This window comes from Heterocephalus glaber, unplaced genomic scaffold, assembly GCF_053883595.1.
Source record: "Heterocephalus glaber isolate CG9 unplaced genomic scaffold, H.glaber_assembly_v1.0 deba00000594, whole genome shotgun sequence".
Taxonomy (NCBI): domain Eukaryota; kingdom Metazoa; phylum Chordata; class Mammalia; order Rodentia; family Bathyergidae; genus Heterocephalus; species Heterocephalus glaber.
Genome location: NW_028258151.1, coordinates 70,157 through 91,952, shown reverse-complemented (window position 1 = coordinate 91,952; position 21,796 = coordinate 70,157). Strand labels below are relative to the sequence as shown.

The following is a 21,796-nucleotide window of genomic DNA, read 5'->3' as shown; positions in this document are numbered from 1 at the left end:
CTTACTATTTTTATTTGTTTTAAAAAAATACTGTATTAGCCTCAAAAGGCATCCCTCCTTTTTTGTCTATTTGGCATTGACTGTTTATTGAAAACTAAAATTATGAATGTTGTAATACACAGATTTCCCCATAATGTTATTTCATCTTGAAGGCAGGTACTTGAAGTTTCACTACTCAGCATTCTAATTATACTCATTCAGTCTTTACTGAGCTGTTGCTCTCCATATGCTCTCTGTATGGTTTAGGCATTTGATATGGAGCTCAATAAGAGATAAGAGATAGAAATCTCTGCCTTGTGGGACTTACAAAAGTTGATTACATTGAAGCAATCTAGATTTGTCCTTTAAAAAGTATATGACATTCATATATGCAAAAATAACTGCACAATTTGATATGAATTCCATTTTAGTAATTGTGTGACCGGTTTTTTTCTGATTCTAGCAAAATCACTATCTTGTCAGAGTAACCAGGTTTTCCTTGGACAGGTGTGTTGGTATTAAAGTTATTATGTACCTGTTGACTGAAGACCTTTCTTGGCCCTGATGTTTTAGGGTTCTCCCACCATGTCTTTCTAGAAGGGGACACGCAGCCCCCAGAGCGACTGATCAGCCAGTTATTAGGGGCAAACCGCCCGCTCGCTCCAAGTCGAGCGAGCACTCTAGTGTCAGAACACTGTGTTCTCTGCACCACCTTGCCCCCGGAGGGTCGGCGCCACCTTCTCCGCTCCTGACAAGGTTGCTATTCCGTGTCCAGCCCAGCATTCATGTCCTGCCTCCGGGTCCTGGTGTGGTGTTGTGCCTTCCTGAGCACTCGAAGCGTTCACTCATTCTGACACCATAATCTTTGATCCTTTCTTTGTGGCACTGAAACCTCTCCCACCTCCTCTATTACCTGCATCTATCTTCACTGTGCTGGTGGTAGCCTCTACTTCCTGCCAGTTAGCTGTCATCGGAAATCAAATCTGGCTATGTTATGTCTTTCATCTGTTTGTGGCATATTCATATATAATTTACTAAATATGTAAAATTCTTCATGATAAATTACTTGGAGTTAAATATGTATTTGCTTTAAAAATGTAACAATTAGAAGACAAGCTTTTATTTGTGTTCAGAGATGTCTTAAAGTGTTTTAGTTCTTCAGTTAGAAGAAAACGATTGAAGGCCAGCAGGTGGCAGTGTGCATGCTTCCCCAGTTTCCATTCGTAATTCTCAATCCTCACACCCACATATTTCATAGCATGCATCCAGTTATTTTAGATACCTTTCTATATTTTCCCTACTTAAAACTAAAGTACGTGTAATAACAATTTATGAAAGTGTCTGCAGCTAGAATTATTATCAGTATGTTATCCTAGACTATGTATTGATTTCAGAGTAACAGCAAGTAACAGCCTCTCATAACTAATTTTTTTAATGATGTAGAGGCTATAATTCCATGTTTTGTTCAGCACTGTCAAAAAGAAATAATTTTCCCAGAAAGCACGACTTCATAGAAAGTTAATGGGAAGTGACTGACTCAGCTCAGTTGGGGAGGTCATCAAGCAGAATGTGTGGCAGATGTTACCCTGCCCACTTTAGCCCCCTTTTGTAGCACTCATTTTACACATATCCTTAGAAAGTTAAGAAAAATATTTCACTTTGCTTCCAGTGGCCCCGTTAGGGCTTATATATCTATTGCAGTAGTGGCAGGAAAGGGAAAAGGATTTTGCCTTGCTGCCCCGGAACTTTATCACTGCCTTTGCTTTTGCCTGCAGAACACACCGACAAGGAAGTCCAACGCAGTCGCCTCCGGCAGACACAGCCTTCAGCAGCCGCAGGGGCAGACAGCTCCCCCAGGTGCCAGTGCGGAGTGGCAGTATAGAACAAGGTATCCATAAAGACAGATCATTGTCCACCAATCTGGGATTGGAAAACCTCCTCGTTTTATGCCCCTGTAGTGAAGGAATAGTATTTTTATTAGATATAGTTTGTTGAACCTTAAGAATTTAAGTTTCCTAGAATTTTATCCCCAGTACCTTACTGTTCATGATGTATACACACTTATTGAATGAGTGGACGGATGAGTTTTACATGGTCATTTAAAAGAATGGGTGGAGCTGACAACAGCATTTAACAAAGATACAAGAGTAGAAGATGAATAAAACCTTGACACAGTATGAATTTTTGTGTGTTAAAAGAAGGCTTACTTTACCTTATTTTAAAACATTAAACACAATCATATTTAGTGCCTCACTCATGTTTGTATTTTAGCTTGATTGGCAGTATTTTGTATTATTATATAAATTCAATGATGAAAATGACTTTGAGCACATATTTAATGTCTTTTTCAACATTTCATATTGCCTAAAGATTCTTACTTTGAACATATATACATTTTGTTTTTCTAGAGAGACATTGTGTGTGTGTGTGTGTGATGTGAGTGTAGAGACTAAAAAACTGTATTTTTAAACTACCTGAGCTACATGATTTAAATACAGCATTTTTCCTATGACCCACTTCACAGGATATGAAATTACATGTATCAGTATTTGTTATCACATATCTCTTATTGGGGACTTTTAAAAATCCTAAAATAGTATCTAATTTCAGATTGTATAATAAATGCAGTGGACTTCTTATATTTAAAACGTGTATTGAAAATCTTCATCCTTAAGCTACTTGAAGGTTAACGTATTAAATATTTTTTTTCAACAGTGTTCATTGTTGCTGGTGTAAAACTTTCATTCTATATCGAGGGTGCTGGGCACATTTTCTCACATAATTGAAATGCTTTACTGAATATAACCTAGAAATGTTGAAGATCCGAGAAGATAAATGCATTGTTTCAAAGAGCCATGTGGAATAGTTTGTCCTGTAGAATATTTTATTATAGAAAAATTAGTGTAGATTTAAAGAGATTTGAAGTCATTAATAGGGTAGTATTGGTACAATAAACTCTAGATTCGTTTTTTTAATCATATCTCTTGGTCATACATCATGCTTTAGTTTTTCAGGTTTGCTATTCAAGTATCCATTTAGTTCATCCCATTTAGTTATTCAGGAGAATATGATCCTTTGTTAAACTCTGACTCTCTTTTCTAAAACAGCAGGTAATTTATTGGAATATCAATTCATATGTTTCACAAACTATTCTGGGAACATTTTGAGAAGATTATTCATAATGTTATTAAAACTAGCAATAACTCAGATGATTTTTTTTTACAAAAATGTGGGTGTGTGTTTGAATTATTCATGCATGAACTCCTGTTGCACAACTGAAAGAACCACAAATTTGGTATTTATACTGAATATTACTGGGTCACTCTGATACTCAAAAGTCCTATGTTCCTAAAATTCTTTGCATTTCCTACAGTTGCAAGTAAAACCCTGTACAGGTTCAAAAGCATATAATGGTATTGCATATAATTCTCACAGAGTGAGATTAAAATTATGTTACTTCTGGAGGAGTAAGAATTGCTTGTGCCAAATCACTTGAATTGCACTTGGATTTTAGTTTTTATTTTTTAAAAAATCTCATGTTCTTCTGTTGATACCAATGTAACTATTTATGATATTCCTGTTCACAGTTGTCTTTCAGAGAAATCATCAATGTGTGAGGATTGAATTGAGGTGGGAAGAAGGGAATGACCGAGAGTGACATTATTTTCATATTTAGTATCACAAATACATTAGTGAACTCTTTTGGTTATTTGAGGTTCCTGAAATAAATATATGATTTTAAAAGTTAAAGAGATAAAGCTTTTACAAATGTGATCACAAGCATGTATGACTATGCTGTGGGTTCTTTTAGAAATAAAACAATGCAGTATAATTTATGATGTTAAATGCACTTGGGGACTTTGGGTAAATGATAACGGTGTCTGCCATCATCGTACTGCAGGTCTCTTTCAAACTGAACAGCTCACACGACAGCTATGATAGCTAATACGTTTTCAAAAGTTGATTTCTAATTTGATTCAGGAGACATTATTCAGTGAATTGTAAGAATGATTTCACGGTTGTTCTTAAGGATGGAGAAAAATGTTAGTAATTTTCTTTTGATATAATTTGCTAAAATTCACTTGTATGTTCTATGAAGATTAATACTGACTGCAGTTTATTCACAGTTGTTTAAGCCTGTACTGGACTTGTCTTCCTTCTGATTGTCTTGTCTGATTTTTAACAAAGGGTAGTTTTCTGTTTACTAAAAGATAATTGAGTTCATAACTGATTGGTAAGAGCAGATATTTCACATGATGGTAGAACTTCTTGATACATGTATAAAATAATTTTATTCAAGTATTTTCCATATATAGTTACTTACATTATTGTTTTTAGGATTTATACTGGGACATTTTGATTGTTTGAATACATGGTTTTTCTAATAAATGAGATTTTCTATACACCATAAAAGCAATGTATCACTTATTTTAAAGACTGACAGCATTTTAAAGGATATGTTTGCTTAATTTTTTAAAAAAAAGCATTTTGAACTTTCTTTTAAAAATTGAGGATGTTCACCTATTTTATACCTGAAGTCTGGATTTATAGAGTAGATTTATAGGAAAAACAAAGAGATGACTGTAATCAGATTTTGAGATAAAGTAGTTGGAAAAGTAGACTACAATTTACGTAACTTTAACAATATGTGGAAAGTGAGAGCAGAGACTTCCAGAAAGTCTCTTTGATTGCATTTCAACATTGTATTCCAGTCTAGGTCTTACATAGAGCGAAGCTAAATCCAACGTAATTGTTTTTATAAAATGTATAATTTTTTAGCCAAGCACAGTGGTGAGTTCCTATACTCCCACCTACTCAGGAGGCTGAGACAGGATGATCACTTGAACCCAAGAGTTCAAGGCCACCCTGAGCAATACAGTAAAACCCCATCTAAAAACAAAAATAAAAATTGTATGATTTCCTGAAGCCAACCACCTGATTTGTGTCCATGTATGTGTACTCAAATGGATGTCTTCATAGAATCATTTGAAGATCACTCATAAATTAAAAATTAGTGTTCTAGTTGCTGTATATATCCGTTATTATATCTGGTACCTATTCCTCTTCAGATGTACCTAGATTGACCAGATTCCTCAGTAAATAGTATGCCAGGAAGGAGATAGATATAAATCTTTATGAAGTGTCTATGAAGACTTTAACAACCAAGTAATTTGACTTTGGAGTATTTTAATATAATTAACTGGAGAAAGACAAAAAGGATTGTTTAAATTACTTGACAGGTAGCTATTTCTTGAAATTATGTTTTTCCATGTGTAAAATGTTAAAATGTGCACTACTTAGTAAAAATGGGTCTTTTTATTTATCAGATGAAATTTTAAACATATGAAATAATATTCTTATGATAAAATTTTTGTTGTGAATAGTAAGGATTATTTTAAATATACTTACAATTAAAAAAACAGTGAATTTAAGTTAAAATTTTTTTGGTAAAATTGGTGCTAAAATGTATAATTCTTGAAAGGCAAGAAAAACTAATGTGGAATATACTTTACAAATGCCAAAAAATATTAATATCCAATGTTTTTGTTTTAAATCTTTAAATTACTGTATTCATTCTTTCTTTGATTGATTTTAGTACCATATTTGAGACTTGGTTTGTCATTGCAATTTATCATGTCATATTATGTGTTATGCATTTTATTATTCATACCATTGTGTTGATTCATATTTCCATGTCTAACTATAAATTTGCTGATTTCTTTCTTTTGTTTCCATCATTATGTGCATTTAATTCATTGAAGAACAAGAAAAATATAACTCTTCCACAAAAGGTAAATATTAATGCAATTTTCTAACATTTAATATTATCTCTTCTTTTATAATATACAAGCACAATATAAATATTTATTGAAAATAATGAGCATAATTATTTGACACATAGTTATTTCCTGAAATTATTTTGTAGGCACTTGGTAGTAATTCTTTCACATTATGCACACTTCACATCAAAGAGAAAAACATTACTTTAAAACTAAGACAAGTTTTTGCCTCAAAATTTATTTATACATACCAACAGCTAGAAAACAATTCTCTTTGAAAATTTTATTATTATGTATTAATGTTACGTAGTAAGAATGTATAGCATATTCTTTGTTTCTGTTTGTTTGCATTCACCTGCTGTCATAGGGATGTAATTCTTCCTTTTACTGAGGGTATTATCTGCTTCAAAGTAGCAGAAAATGCCTGGTTTTTACTTTGCAGAGAGCTTAATGAATATTCTGACCCCTTTTCCACCGTACATCTTGACAGCAGCTACCCAAGTATTACTTCTCTTGGTCTCAATCTTGTTGTAATACTCATTAATTCTACCCTTCTGAAAAATATAAGAGAGGGAAATAATTCAGCCTGCTCTATTGATACATTGCTGACCTCCTACTTGTGGTTGTTGGGATCACATTTTATTTTTGGTCTTTGCACTTGAGTTTCAAGTAGGTTGCAAGACAACCACACACTTTGTGCTTCTTGTACTAAGTGGCCTAATAAGTAAATATTTGAGTGAGTTTTCAGCTTAATATAGTACTGTTCTGAATAATATTTAAAAGTATATAAGGCTTTAATAAAAGTACATTTTCACGATATTTGAAAGGAGGTTGATCAAGTTAATCTCTGACCCATTGTAATCCTCCAACTTAGTCTTGAGAGCAGCAGCTTACCTATCTTATACTGAGGAAAACAGAGTTTATCCAGATAAAGAGCTTTTCCCACTCACACCACTGGTGCATAGTAGATGACAATGGAGACCTCTTAGTTTTGACCTCCTTTCGTTACACACTAATGTAGTCTATTTTAATAAGCACAAATTCCAAATATATCATCCTTAACTCTTAGTATGTCTACATATATGTTATGTGTATCAGTGTTACAAAGAGAAAATGGGAGATAATATTTAATCAAATATTTAAGAACATATTTTAGTCTAGATTTATAAAAATATAATTATATTTATATTCAGGCACATGATATACATATTCTGGAATCTTTTCTGATATACTAGGTAAAAGATTTTATAAAATTAAAATATTCAATGAGATCAAGATGTTCTGATCTCTGAATTTTACATAGATCTATGGCTGTCTTGCTTTGTTAATTCAGGTATCAGAAACTGCTTTACATTTAGAAGTAGAAAAACAGCAAGTGTATTTATTCTTAGATTCAGAAGAATTTAGTTAGATTTGAAAGATAAATTTTAGTGTAATGTAAGTCTTAAAAATTTTATATTGGAAGTGTGTCATGACATAATTCACTTATCCAAAAGAAAGACAAATGTAAAAATTCTTCATCCATAGATATTATTATTGGCCAAAAGCTATAATTAAATAATTAAAACAAAAAAATCCATGTGATACACTGTAAAATATGCATGAAATGTGTACTTTCATGACCCTGCTACAGCACACAGCGAAACACTGCATCTTTGTAAGCTCAGGCTGCTGGCTGAGAGGTGCTATCATCTGCAAGCCTTCCTTGGAGACGGAGTGCAGAGATGCCTTGCGCAGTTGACCTTATGCCCAGAAACAGTTGAAGAGGCAAGACTGAGAATGTTTCTAGCAAGATATGGCAGCAGACAGTGTTACTCTTCTCCTCTAGGACTTAAAGAAGCACAGTTTAGCTGCCTCGTGTGGCAGTAAAGACTGCAGCAAGTCAAAAAATTTCTTTAAAGTTAAATTTTAGGCTCCTATATCCAAAAGGAAGACAAGGTTCACAGCATAGAAATACCACTGCTCTGAGCCATAGTCCTTTGTTTCTAGAATCTATAATACTGAAGAATTCAGTAGCCTGAATGCTCTCTCCCTGGAAAAATGAGGACCAGGACACAACATTTTTAGCTGACCAATCAGGCCAAGGGGCTCATCAGTTAGGGGTTTTGGTTTTTTTTGGGTTGGATTATAGATGAATTTTCAGAAAAACAATGCTCCCACTTTTTCAGGTACCAAGAGAGTTCCTGAGATACATGGCTTCAGTGTTAAACCCAGGACGGTTCTGGGGAAAGTAGCACAGTTTGTCACCCTAACTATGGAGGACCAATCTATTAATATTCCAACATAAGAGAAGTATAAAATGCTGTTAACTTCATTAATGGCAGATAGAATTTATTGAGTACTTTCTATATGTTGATAACTCAGCTAAGTGTGTTAAAGATTTCTCTCGTTGTATTTTCACAACAATCTGAGACATAACTAAATATCCTTCTTTTCCACCTGAAAAATCTAAAGCTTTCAAAGATTAAAACATAGCCCCTTACCAGTCATTCATTTGGTGAGTGGTTGGATCGACAACTAGACACGAGCCTCCCTACAAAGTCTTTGTTCTTAACTCCTTTGGTCTATAGGCTGTCCAGCATTCAGATAGCGTGTATGGAGTAACTGCTGTGCATACACTGCAGCATTATTACAGTGACCTGTGTTTTATAGAAATAAAATTGAATAGATTAAGTGGAATGCCTAAGGTAACAGAGCTGCTGACAGGTGTATGTCCCCTCTAACACCAAGGTTGTTGGAGAAGCTCACTGAGTGTTCTTATTTTCTTGTCACCCAGTTTTATACCACTCTGTGAAATCTATACCTGGATTGCTCTTTGCATTTTTACTGTGCAACTTAGAAAGTAAATGCAGTATATTCGAATAGATAACACATTTTTGGACTTGAATAGTTAACTGAAGAACTATAAATGTTCACACAACTTCATTTACCCTTTTAACTCCTTTTATGTTGAAAGCTAAGAGACCATATCATTTTAGTCTTCACAGACTGCTTGTAGGCCTATTTTAAATTATTCATTCTAAAAGTAAGCCAATTTTTCCCTCTCTGCTACATTTCTTGGACAGTTTTAAAGAGCCCATGAATGTAGTTTGGGGGCATCGAAATAATGATATAAGAAGACCAAAACTGAACCAGAAATTAAATGGCTTCAAGGTGAGAAAAATGTTATTATCATAATAAATTTCTAATTTATATGCCTTTTAGAGAATATTTCTTAATTGCATTAGCTCTTTGATTTTTGGAAGCTAATTTGAATCATAGCAAACACATCACACCGGCTATTCTACCAGTATAAATCCCCTTTATTATGAAATATGTGTAACTTGTACACATGGGTAATGAAAGACAATTAGAGTGCAAGGGGTTTTTTCAACAGGAACAAAGAATAAGTAGCATTTTGTTGCTTTTATTTTTTGTTCATTAATGAAATATGCAATAATTATTGCAGTCAGATCATAGAAGCTATTGAAGGATTGTCTCTAGACAACTATATTTTTAAGTAGTAGATTATTGTAATAAAAGCTCAACTAAATTACCTGTGGTTTTCAATATAATATTGGCAAAACAGTTTGGATGCTAAGTTATTCAAAATAATTTTTATGGAACTATTGACCATTAATCTTAATTAGGTACAATTCATATAAATATTGAAAATATAAATTTTACTAATTTTATTTGGTGTGAGTTAGAAATGCTATTTTAACACTTATTTTAATAGTATATTATGGTGAGGAAGCACATAGGAACAGATGATGTACTTGATCTATGTTAAAATAAGTAATCTGTGTATTTTTCAGAATCAACATTAAGTCTCTGTGACAAAGATTTCAATTTGCTTTACATTTTAATATTATTTGGTAGATAGAATATTGGGCCACGTGAGTCATTTCCTGCCATAGTAGGTTAAGATTTTCAAAGTTTAGGGGTGAGGGATATAGCTTATGGCAGAGCGAGGCTCTGGGTTTCAGCCCCAGCTCGCAAAAAAAGAAAAAAAGAAAAAAAATCAAGGCACATATTTCTTGATCTTCCAAGGCTTGCTTTTCCTGAACACTAACTATGAATATTTATGAATAATTATTTATAGCTCCATTAAAGCATATGTCTGATTTATCCCTCCCCCTTGTCTCCCCCCCACTCCCCCCTAAAATCCAATGTAGTTGCCATTCTAGCCTTCTCTTTATAAACTTTGGGGCCTTATGGGAGTAATTGGCCAAACATAAGAATTTGGAAGTTATGGTTTTGACTTGATTGTCCCATTCAGCTGATCCATATGTGTTTATTTTTTATAGTATCATAGGCTTTCAAGGTTCCAAAGATTTAATCCAAATAATCAAGCCTGAACTTACAAGATACACCCAGTTAAGGGAGTTCATTATTTTCCCTTTCATCCCAAGTTTTGTATGGAAAGTGCTGAGGAAAGAAGGCAGCAGAAGGCAACCACTGCCTAACTGGGGACAGGCTCCTTGATGTGCTTTTTAATGTTTTTGTACATGTCTCCCAAATAAGGTAAAACATGGGAAGATACCACAAAAACTTGCAGTTGAATTTAGTGAAGTTAGGCAACAGAAAGCCTTTGAAGATAGTTTGTTGCCATTGGTGTTGCAGGTGTAGTGCTCTAAAATAAGGCATAAACAAGTCATTGGTATAAACAGAATAACTCCTCAATACCAAGTTTGTTATCCCCAGAGAGGTCTTATTACATGGATGGCTCTTCTTCAAGATCGAATGAGGTGTGTATTCATCCTCCTCATAATCTAAATGTCTTAAAAAGCTATTTAACCCTGAAAAACACCTAAGATTAAGGTCAGTGACAGATTCTCTGAAGAGCCTAAGTTTATCAGTCAGGAACTAGAGTTCTGTTTTACTCTGGAGCTTGGCAGGTTTGAAAATGACAAGTGACATCTGGATTTGGGAGTCCTGAGCTCTGTTTTAGGTAATTCCATGGAAATACACATGCTAAAATGAGATGTGGTCTTGTGGTTTTAGCTGCAGTGAGATTTGAGTAGTAATTCAACTGTGGCGATACACCATTTCAGTTAGCTATAGCAAACATAGGTTGTTTCTTTAAAATTTCCTAAGTGTGCTATTTTTATTTAACATGTATTGTTTTCTTTCTGTGATAGGTATTCTATTTTATTTGATTGCTTATATTATTACTGCATAAGCCTTAATATCCTAGAAAATTATAAAAGAGCACAAGGAAAACATCTTGGAATAATAGTTATGCCCATGCCTATTGAACTGCATTTTGTTCTGGAAAATTACTCGGAGCTTGACCATTTGTATACAGTCAAAATATTTTAAACTTTTGACTTGTCTGTATAGTGTATGTGTGTGTTTGGGGATGAGTGATGTGAAATGGGATGTGTTATACCACAGTGTCGCACTACACAGTGACTCCAACATTAATGATGGAAATTAAGGAACCTGTCATTTCTTAACTTAAAAAGCAATAGAAATAGTGATGTAAAATACAACTAGTTATTTTTTTTCCTTAACACATATCATTTTGGTAAGTTGGCAAATTAAAATTACTGTAAGTTAGGTAATAGAGCCAAAGACAAAGTCCCTGTAGTTTTCCATTTTGCAAATGAAAAGACATTTTAAATAGTTTAACAGCAGCTTATTAAAATAAGATAAACTACAACAGAAGTTACTCTGAGCCACTGTCCTCTTCACAGATAAAACTGTGTGAAGGAGTATACTCTGTCAGGAACAGACTGAAGGAGTATTGAGAAAGTGATGAGTAATGGGTCTATGTTTTTCATTTAAACCTAGTCAACTCCCATTCCTAAGTTCTTCCTATTTTACCACATTGATTCTATGTGTATGGGTAATATTTACCCATATTAACAATTCTTCTTTATCTAATGTCTAAAATGCTGCAAGCAGAGACCACTATTGTGTTTTTAACTTTTGAAATAGCAAAACACTTACTTGATACAATGTTATACTTTATAATTGTCTTTCTATTTGGTCTTTGTAGAGTTTATACTGAATATTGCTCATTTATCAAAATCTTGTTTCTCTTTTGTCACTTTTTAATATCTATCTTATAGTTTCTTGTATTGATTTTTTACTATCATTGCAGTTATTTTTTTAAAATAGTACTCCAGAGAATGAATTATTTTCTCACCTGTCAGTAATTGAGGCAATTTCATTCTACATGACAACGTTCAGACTTCCAGGCATTTATGAATGAGCAATGCATTGGAGCAAGGGTGTGGCTGTACTACACAATGCCCCACACAGTTAGGGAGCAGAGGATTAATTTGTTATTCATAAAACATGATATTACATCATAGACAGATAGGCTTCCCTGACCTGTCCAGATATCACCAGGTGTCACCTTAGAAACACGAGCTAGCTAAACTTGTTAAAAAAGAAAATATTGTAATATTTTTACTTTAACGTATTTAATATAGAAGTTTTTATTCCTTCTGTTCTCTTTACAGTGTATTTTACCAAGAATACTTGAAAATTTTAAGAAAAAATAATGATATGTGAATATATATTTTCTATCCAAACACAAACACTCAAACATTTCAAATTCATAGTCATTTCTATATAGAGAGAACTATGAAAGACTTAAGGAACATTGAGATCAGAAAGGATTCATTTTTATATAAATGTAAATTCATGAAAAATATTTTGAATATATTTATGCAAGTTTAATGTTTATAATGAGACTAAATTATCAATAACTGCAATATTTATAATGTTTTAAAGTATGTTATAAATGTCTGGTACATAGAAGAAGTTTCACAGATAATCACATTCTCTTGGGAGTTAACATTATGGAGACTTTTCAATAATAGTTTAAAGAATGTTTATCACAAACTCTTAAGCTTTTACAAAAATACTGTTTTAGTCATAGACCTTCTTAACATTATGAAAGAAACAGACATAAAAAAGTACACATTGGCACAAACAAAATTTGTATACGATTGTAGCTTGTTCATAAATTCATCCAAGATCATCCAGCTTTGCTCATGGGTCCTTGATAACTGAATGAACTGAAATCCTTTGTGAATGTTGTGTAAATTAAAAATTCTTAGCAAAGTATGTGGCAAGAAAAGAAAAATAATTATTTTAATTTGAGTCTTTAATACTATATAATTCATTCCATTAGAAAATTATAACACATTAGAGTCTTTTATAAATTATAACTAGTTTTTCTTAACCTGCATGCTCCAATCAGGTGTTTTTGTTGTTTATATGCTTGTGTTTTACAAGACAAGAAATGATTTTGCAAGAGTAGTGTTTTAAATCAACTCCTCAAACTAAGTACCAGTTTTATAATTTGTTACGTTGAGTTGATTTTTTACATATATAGATTCATCTGAAAGAAGTGCCAGCATTTGGAAAGAGTACTGAATGTAAAGTTGACAAAAATAATAGGGATCTTTTAAAATATGTGTTAGTAAATTGATACATGCTTTTTAAAGGGCAGTTTATTCAGCATGAAACATATCATTCAGCTTATAGCTTATAGCAAATATTTTGACCCTTTGGCCTTGAGAAAAATATTTATAAAATTGCAATTTTAATCAACCTTTAGTGTTAGATGAGATAAATTGCTTCATATAGTATCATGCTGTCTATAATTGTAGTTAACATACATTGTCTATTAAACATTCTTATGATTGTATTATAAGTAAGCTAAATTTTCATTAAATGCTAAATGAAATTGCATTGTTATAAAAATGAGAGGGAATATTCAACTTTCTAATATGGGACAATTATAATTTTTTTTAAATTCCCTATTTTTTAAAGTCTTTCTATAAAGGAATAACTGGTACTTTAGAAATTTTGTTAGTTTTCGGTACTACTAATACTCAGAATATTCCTTAAGTGTAAATTTAATGCTATGTTCTGGGAGCAAATTGGAAAATATCTTATTTTATATTTCAATTTTGCTATTGGAATTTAAATTCATAAAATGTAAAATTTTAAACATTAGTCAGTAATCATTCATTTAAAAGTAAAATATTTGAGTTCTGTAAGCTGTAGTTATTTTACTTATAATTGAGGATAATTACATTCCGAGGATGCAGTCATAACACTTTTTCTAAAATTGTGTATGTCAATGGACTCATATTTTCTGTTTCAAATTTGTGATAAATATTCTATTTTACTTGATAAATTTGTTTTACTATTTAGTTTGTGTATCTATAATCCAGAAATAATTTTATTTTATTCCACAATATACAGCTGAGAAATAAAATGGAAAACAGCAAAACCTTTGGCAAATTTAGAGTTTCTACATTCACACTGAAGTTTCTCCAGGGACTATGAAAGAACTTTTGCTGAGATGCATTTTCTTGTTCAAGCAATTATTTTTACAAAGAGCACTGAACATACATCATTAGGAATAATGAAAAATACTGTGAAAGTGTATGTACTAATACATAATTATCTGGCTTTTCAATATTAATAGGTAAATAATAATCTATTTGAATTGGCTTCTGTTCTTGTAATCCAAGAGCAATGAGGATGACCTAGCAACTACAGTTTTGCTTGAGAATCAAGGGGGTCCACTGATGATGTTGAGTCATAATATAAATTTGGAGATTTTTAAATCTTTGATATATTTCAAAGTAACTTTACCTTCTTTGGGAGTAAATATAGTATAGTAATCATTTCTGAAAAGTAAAAGTGAAGTCATTTCAAACAGTATGACTTATTTTTGTTCTGGTAGGTTACCACTCTATTCTCCTGATTCAGTTTTGAGTTTTGCAAAATAAAGTTAGAGATGCAGCCACATCCTATGCTAAAATAATCTTGTTTAGAGAAATGAGGTGTTGTCTTGCCCACAATGTACATTCACTGGAACTGGTTCAAAATTTATCAAGTCAGCAGCTCTTGGAAATAGTTGTCAGCGCCTGGGTAATCACCAGCCCTCAGAACTACAGAATGCTAAATGTTACAAAGCTATCAAAGAATAAATGTCAAAAATTGTTAGAGTTGAGCTAACATTTAAAGTTGATTTTTTTAGAAAATCAGATTTCTTTGAATTGCATTAGACTTTAATTGTAAAGAATAACTGATCACAGTCCGTTTGCTTCTCTCAAAGCTGGTAGCAGTGGCTGATTAGGGATCCAGAGGTACTTGCACCATAGGCAGAAGACAGCTGATATTTTCACATATCTTATACTGCATATGGCTTTCTGTAGCTATAGCATAATCAGTAATTTTGTGTCACTTCTTAATTACCCTCACGTAACATTTTGTTTTGACTCTTTATATTTTGTCAAGTAATTAATAAATTTCTGCTTTCCTACGCTTTCCATTGAACCATCTTCCTTCGATCACCATTTCTTGTCTCTGAAGTCAGCATTTGCAAAGCAAGCCTGTGTCATTGCTTAATTCACATAACTATGATGGAGATGGCTTGTTTGATTTATTGAATTCACCACAATGAAACATTTAATAATCTGGTGCTAAAAATATGATTAAGACATTTAGGCACATAGTGGGGCCAGAGATTTAGCTCAGTGGCACCTCGCCTACCTTGCAAGTACAAGGTCCTGAGTTCAATCCCTGGTACAAAAACAAAAAGAAGAAAACCGCTTAGGGACAAATTTCAGACTTTGTGTATTTAATTTGGACTGTATCAATCTGTACTTGAGCACTCAATAAATGTTACTAATCTGCTTAAGTTTATAAAGTAGGTATAAGTGTTACTTATCAAGATGGTAAAGCACATTTAAATGTCAAAAGAGAAAAATTTATCAACAAATGCCTTATAAACTCCTTGTAAGAGGTGAAATAAGCAGTCAGGTCAATCAGGTATATCAGCATTTCTACTAACTTTAAAAACCACTAGTGGCCCTTGACAGAAGCCCTACCATCTCAGTCACCAGGAAGTTTTCCCCCACATACATATGTAGACATGTACACAGTTGTGTGTATACACCGGCACAAACACACACACACACACACACACACACACACACAAATCTCAGCTGGCATGGTGCGCCGGATGCATCACAAGTTCAAGCCTGGCCTGGGCAACTTAGTGAGACCTTGTCTCAAAATAAAAAATAAAAAACAGCTGGAGAAGTAGCTGAATGGTAGAGTGCCCTATGGTTTAGTTCTCATATTACAAAATGAATAAATGTGTAAACATATTTTTTAGTAACCTTTGCATTTGTTTTGAAGGTTAAAGGCAGACTTTTTAAGCTATATTGCTCATGATGAATTCTGTCTTGAAATAATTCACATTTTATTGAAGGCTGCAAAGGTTGCACTCCAAACAATGGCTCATGCTACTTTGGTGGTTAATAAGGAGTTAAATGGAACACAGTGATTACCATAAGTTAAAGCGCTAAAAATAATGCATCTTGTTTTCAAAACAGGAACTTTATATATAGGGTTCAGAGTCATCAGAAACAGAAAGCTTGCTTTGTCTTGTAATCTAAGTAAGTCTATTTTTAGGTTGGCAAATGTTCACAATAAGCTATTGGTAGAAATTCATGATATAATAAGAATGTTTCAAAAAAGTAGCTGATGATCAGTTCAGCAGTGTTTAGGTCACCAGTGTTAGCTGAGGGTGCTAAGTGAGTGTGCACGCGTGTGAGCCTGTGCATACATGTGTGATGTGTTAAGTGTGCATATATTCGTTTTCTCTATATATGTACATGCTATATATGTAAACTAATAATTAAAACATATTTCACAATTAAATTTGCTTTCACATAATTAGTTGTGAAGGGAATTGAAAATATTTCACACCAGTTGAAAAAAGAGGGTGCTTAATCTTTTGTTACTAACATTTGTTGTCTCCATCTGTGTGATTTGATCCATGTTCATCTTTAGATTAACAGTTTCTAGTATGTACATTTGACATTTTTAAAATTTATTAATCATATGTTAGTTCCAAATTTTATTTAATTGAAGTCATTTCAAAAGCATTGAAATCATAAACCATGTAGTTCCTAAAGGTGCTTCACGTGTTTTAATAGGCTTCCATTGTGTGTTTTTGCAGCAAGCTTAGTAGTGGAGGAGCGAACAAGACAAATGAAAATGAAAGTGCATCGATTTAAGCAGACAACAGGGTCTGGTTCTAGTCAAGAACTTGATCGCGAGCAATATTCCAAGGTAAAATTAGTAGTATCCAACAAATACCCTTCTAGAAACATACAGTGGGTGTTCAGGCAGGAGTAGCAAGCACTGAGTTATGTAAGATAAGTAATCATTAAATGATAGTCTTACACAATAATTTTTTTCCAAAGTCTGAAAAAAACTCTCCCTCCTCTTGATATTTCTGGAAGATACAACTTTACTGAAATGTTATTTTTTTACTTGGATATAATAATTTTTCTAAAAATATAGAAACACTTGGTATTAAGTCACAATGATTGTCAGTCAAATTCACAGACATAAGATACCATTTTGTTTCTTAAATATCATTTAAATATTGCATTTAAAATATTAAGGTATATATTTATAATCTTAAATACTGGTGGTATTGATGTTGACTATTGAGATTTGTTCCTGAATGACAAAAATTATATGATGTGAGATTTCTTATTGATCTATCTTTACTAAGAAAAGCAATTGATCTAAACTGTTAGAAGCTGAAAGTCACACAATTTCAAGTGCCTGTCAGTATTTAATTTATATTTCAATATTATTTTCTAAGGAAACACTAAGGAGTTTATAAATTGCCAACTAATATCTATATGCTTAATTAAGAGAATATTTTTCATGAAGTAATTTTGCACACATTATGTGGTTTATTTAAAAGTCTTAAAAAAGGTACAAAGTAGTGGCATCTGTTAGTCACCCTTTGTTTTAGTTTGAAATACAGAAGCCCTTTTGGAAATAATGACCTATTAGAAATCAAATTAAAATTGCACTAAATCAATACAGTTAGCTAGAACTATGGAGTAGAAAAACCTATTTTGAAAGCTTAAAATAGATCACAGAAAATCTATTTGCATTTTAAACTTGAAATATGGCCTAGATAAACCTTTTTTTAAATTCTTTTATTGATACATTTTTGGTTATTTTTTACCCCATTACCTGTGCGCCCTTTACCCCCTCCACCCTTCCCTATTTACATAGACTTTGTTTCCATTTTTTTTTTCTTTCTCATAATTTTTCCTTTCCCTTCTTCCCTTTCCCCTTCCCCTCCCACCACCCTTATACCTTTGGACCTTTTCCTACTTCAAATTATCAATTATTCATTTTAATCATTTTAATCCTTATTTACACTTTCAGTTTCTCACACTAGAGAAACTATTCGGTATTTACATGTTATTTTTTAATATTGGAAGTTGCTCATTATACAACCAGATATTCAATAACTAATACAAAAAGTAGAGGTAGTTACATAATGTAATTTACCACTTGTATTGCCGTAGATCATCTGTATTGGCTATGATCTGTCACTTTATACTTAAATTAGATGCAAAAGCATTTCCAACTGAGGCACTCAGAGGTCACTGTGATTCCGGAATCCCAACTCTGAATGAGTCTGTAACGACTTTTTAAAAAGTAAAGTCAGGAAGAAAAAAAGTAAGCAGAATATCAGTTGCTGATCCAGCTCCATACGTCCTCTCTGGAGTTCATTCTTTATGGTATCACCACAGAATTAGCTTACTTGTCTGTCTTCTTTAAGAATATCATCACGACTTTTGTTTTCTTTGAGTACAAATGCAATACAAAATAGAAGGCATCATGATTAGAGTTTTCTTTTTTCTTCTACAGTTAGATACACTTATTTGAAAGATTCTTTGAATGTGAAATGCTTCATTAAAGCTTTATTGATTTCTTCAGCATTATGCCAGAGGATGAGAACAGATAGAACAAACAGCAAAGGGAGGTAGGCCAGGATAGGAAGCGAGAAAGAGGTAAGTAAAGAATTAGGATGAAATAGTGAAAGCCTTTCGGGATTATTCTGAATTGTACTTCTAAACATTGATCAGTCAATCAAAAACTCTATGCAAGGAAATGCTGTATAGGTTGAAATCCACCACTAGTTCTTATAGACCTGGTAAATCAGAAGTAGTCTTTCTTGTTTATGAGGTGCCAGTTTTCTGGCTCGAGAAGTTTAGAATTTGAAAAGGCCTCAATATATTATTGTGTTTCAGGCAGCTTATCTATTTTCCAAAATTATGAATGCTGCAGCACAAAGTGAAAGAGGTGCTTTTCCACAGTTAGTAAAGCCGCTCTGTGAAGCAATTTCTTCTACTACTTCTGTCACTGAAATGCACATTACTCGGCTTAGTTTAAAGTTCTCATGTTGCTTTTAATTTACACCTCAGTATTCTGCCTTTCCTTCCTCTGCATAGATACCTGTTTCTTTTTTCCTCTATCACTGCATTTGGTATTTTTACAGAGCCATTACTTTCAAATATATCACTGTTATTTTTACTGAGCATATTGATTATGACTGTAGCTCTTAAAATTATAGTTGATAGTATCAATTGTGTCATCAAAGATATAGCATCTTAAAAACATGTAAGAATGTAGGACAAGAAAGTATGTAAGATAAAATAAGTGAATAGCTGTTTTTTATTTTATCTCAAGTAAAAGATACACACTGTCCATAACTCTACTTTTCATATTCTTCCAAAAGAATTTTTTTAAATTTAATTTTACATTGATACATAAAATCATAAAAATTTACATATTAATGAGATGTTAGAAAACAATTCTAGTAGCCATTTCAGTTTAAAATGTTCTCACATACTTGAAAATTTGTCTTTTTTGCTTTCTATCCTTTTCACCAAGCATTGTAAATTTATTTTGCAAATATCCCTTTTTGTTGCTATAATTGGGTGGTGGCATTGTCATGAATATAATGTAGATTAATATGAACTTTATTTCTTTACTGACTCCTTTTGCAGCAGTACACAGTAGTTGAAAATTCTACCAAGTCTGAAATTAACTAACCATTCCAAAAATACTTTTAACTAACCACCAGTAGAACTAGATTTTTTTTCAAGGCAAAACTTTTTCAGATGATTATCATTTTTGAGATTTTTTAAAAACCCAGTATCTATTTTAAAAGATTAAATAACCCCAATATCCACCCTGAGTAAGGAATTAGTATTAATTTTGCTTTTGAAAAGACATGAAACAGCTTTGGTATTTCAGAAATGTGTCACCTTGCTATTTTTTTCGATATTGTTATTCCATGTTATGTGCTTCAGTGATGGGTTGAAATTGATAATTGGAGGGTGAGTTCATATTTAGACACATTTTAAAATGGGCTTATGTTTCTGTAACCCAGAAAGAGCATGTAAGACTTGTGTGATGGCTTTTTTAGGTAGCTCCCAAGTGCTTATTATTTCTTGCTTTTAAAAACAGCAGTTCTATAAAAAGAGCCTTTCCACCCATCAATAACATTATTCTATGATCAGTGCGAATTCCTCCTGAGGATATCATGTTCCTCAAAATATAATTCTTTTCATTAAAATATTACATTGTTCAATAGGAAATTTAACGCATTATAATTTGATAAAAATTATTTAAAATTTAACTTGTTTCTGAAAAACAGTAAATGTAATGGTGATAAGCAAACATAAAAGTATTTCATTTCGTTCAAATAACCAAAGGAACTGTGATCTTGTGTGAGAATGATAAATTATCTCAATATAAAAAAGTTTACTATGACATCCTCATTTTGCCTCTTTGCTCTAATAGGAAAGATCTATATATAAGAAAGTTGAAGAAGAGATGTCTTATGGAAGAGGAAGATTTATTTAGTTGAAGAAATATTTCCATTTACATACATGTTTATGCTTTATTACTTAATATTTAGTTGCGGAATAAAGGAAACATTAGAAAACTAAATGCTGGAAAAATCTCCTATGTCTAGATAAATTCTTAGAGCATTAATCCTCTGTTATTTCCTGTTTTCTCATGAAAAAGATATCATTGGAACCCATTTGGAAACATTATGATTATTATATAGTCCATCTTGTTTGTCACAGTAATTTAAAAGCCTATAATCTAGGAATTGTGTTTGTACCCAGTTGTGTTTGAACCCAGCAAATGTTAAATTCAAGCTCTGCTACACATCTACTCTGTAAATTAGAAACAGTTCTGATTGAAAAGAATGATATCTGTCAGGATCATGGTATTAGATGTGATAGCATTTTCTGGTAAACCAAATTATCACATCACATTCAATAAGTTATCTTAAATCATTAATGTTAGAGCAAACGTGAAATTATGTAACTAAACATAATAGCATATGTGAGTTTCCTTTGCATTTTAACTTAGCATCTGACTTTCAATGATAAATACAACTAAGAAAAATTCTTTGGTAAATAACTATAGATATTTGATAAATTGTGAATTGTTTTCATTCCTGATATAAAATTCTTTGACCAATATGTACACATGAGGGGTGACAGTTTTAAACTAACATTTGAATGTTTTAGGACTAAACATCTTACATGAAGAATTATGAAGTAAACCAGTCTCTAGGGATATTTTAAAAATATTACAATTTTTAAACATAGAGCCAGGGTTTAACATGAGTTTATGTAGTATATGTTAGCAACATCAGATTCATTAAAACTCCTCTGATATTGAACTACAGAGGATAAATCACTTTTTCTAAAAGTTTAATGAACATTTGATATTTTCAAACTTTATTGCTCATAAATTTAAAAATTGCTTGGTAGGAAACTTAAATGCCAAAATATTTCATTTTGTGTAAGAAGTTACAGTACCTTAACTCTCAGTACCTGAGATAAAACTACTAATGTAGTAGATATTTTAAAATTATATAACTATTATTTACATAACCTTACTGCTTATTATGAATGTAACACATATATACTACAGTAGTGTATAGGCTGTTTATTATGTGGTCCTTTGAAGTATGACTTGAAGTAGAAAGAAGAATAGATTCACTGGGTTCATTCTCTAGCACTGAAAAATGAAACGGTTTCCCTAGGGTTGAATTTTGTACCTTATGATTCCTAGAATCTTAGAAAGTGAGTGTTACAGGCAAATTTAAACACATTTAAATATAAGATATGCATATATTGAAATATTAATAGGAATTTTAT

The 21,796-nt window shown here is 32.2% G+C and overlaps 1 protein-coding gene across 1 annotated transcript in view; it reads left to right on the top strand.

Moving 5' to 3' along the window:
* Positions 1–21,796, top strand: part of LOC101706220 (regulating synaptic membrane exocytosis protein 1) — a 137,862-nt gene that overhangs the window by 95,419 nt on the left and 20,647 nt on the right. Inside the window, 4 exon segments of the mRNA XM_087205128.1 lie at positions 553–735; positions 1,755–1,867; positions 5,742–5,771; positions 16,750–16,862. Coding sequence (XP_087061254.1) covers positions 553–735; positions 1,755–1,867; positions 5,742–5,771; positions 16,750–16,862 — 439 coding nt within the window.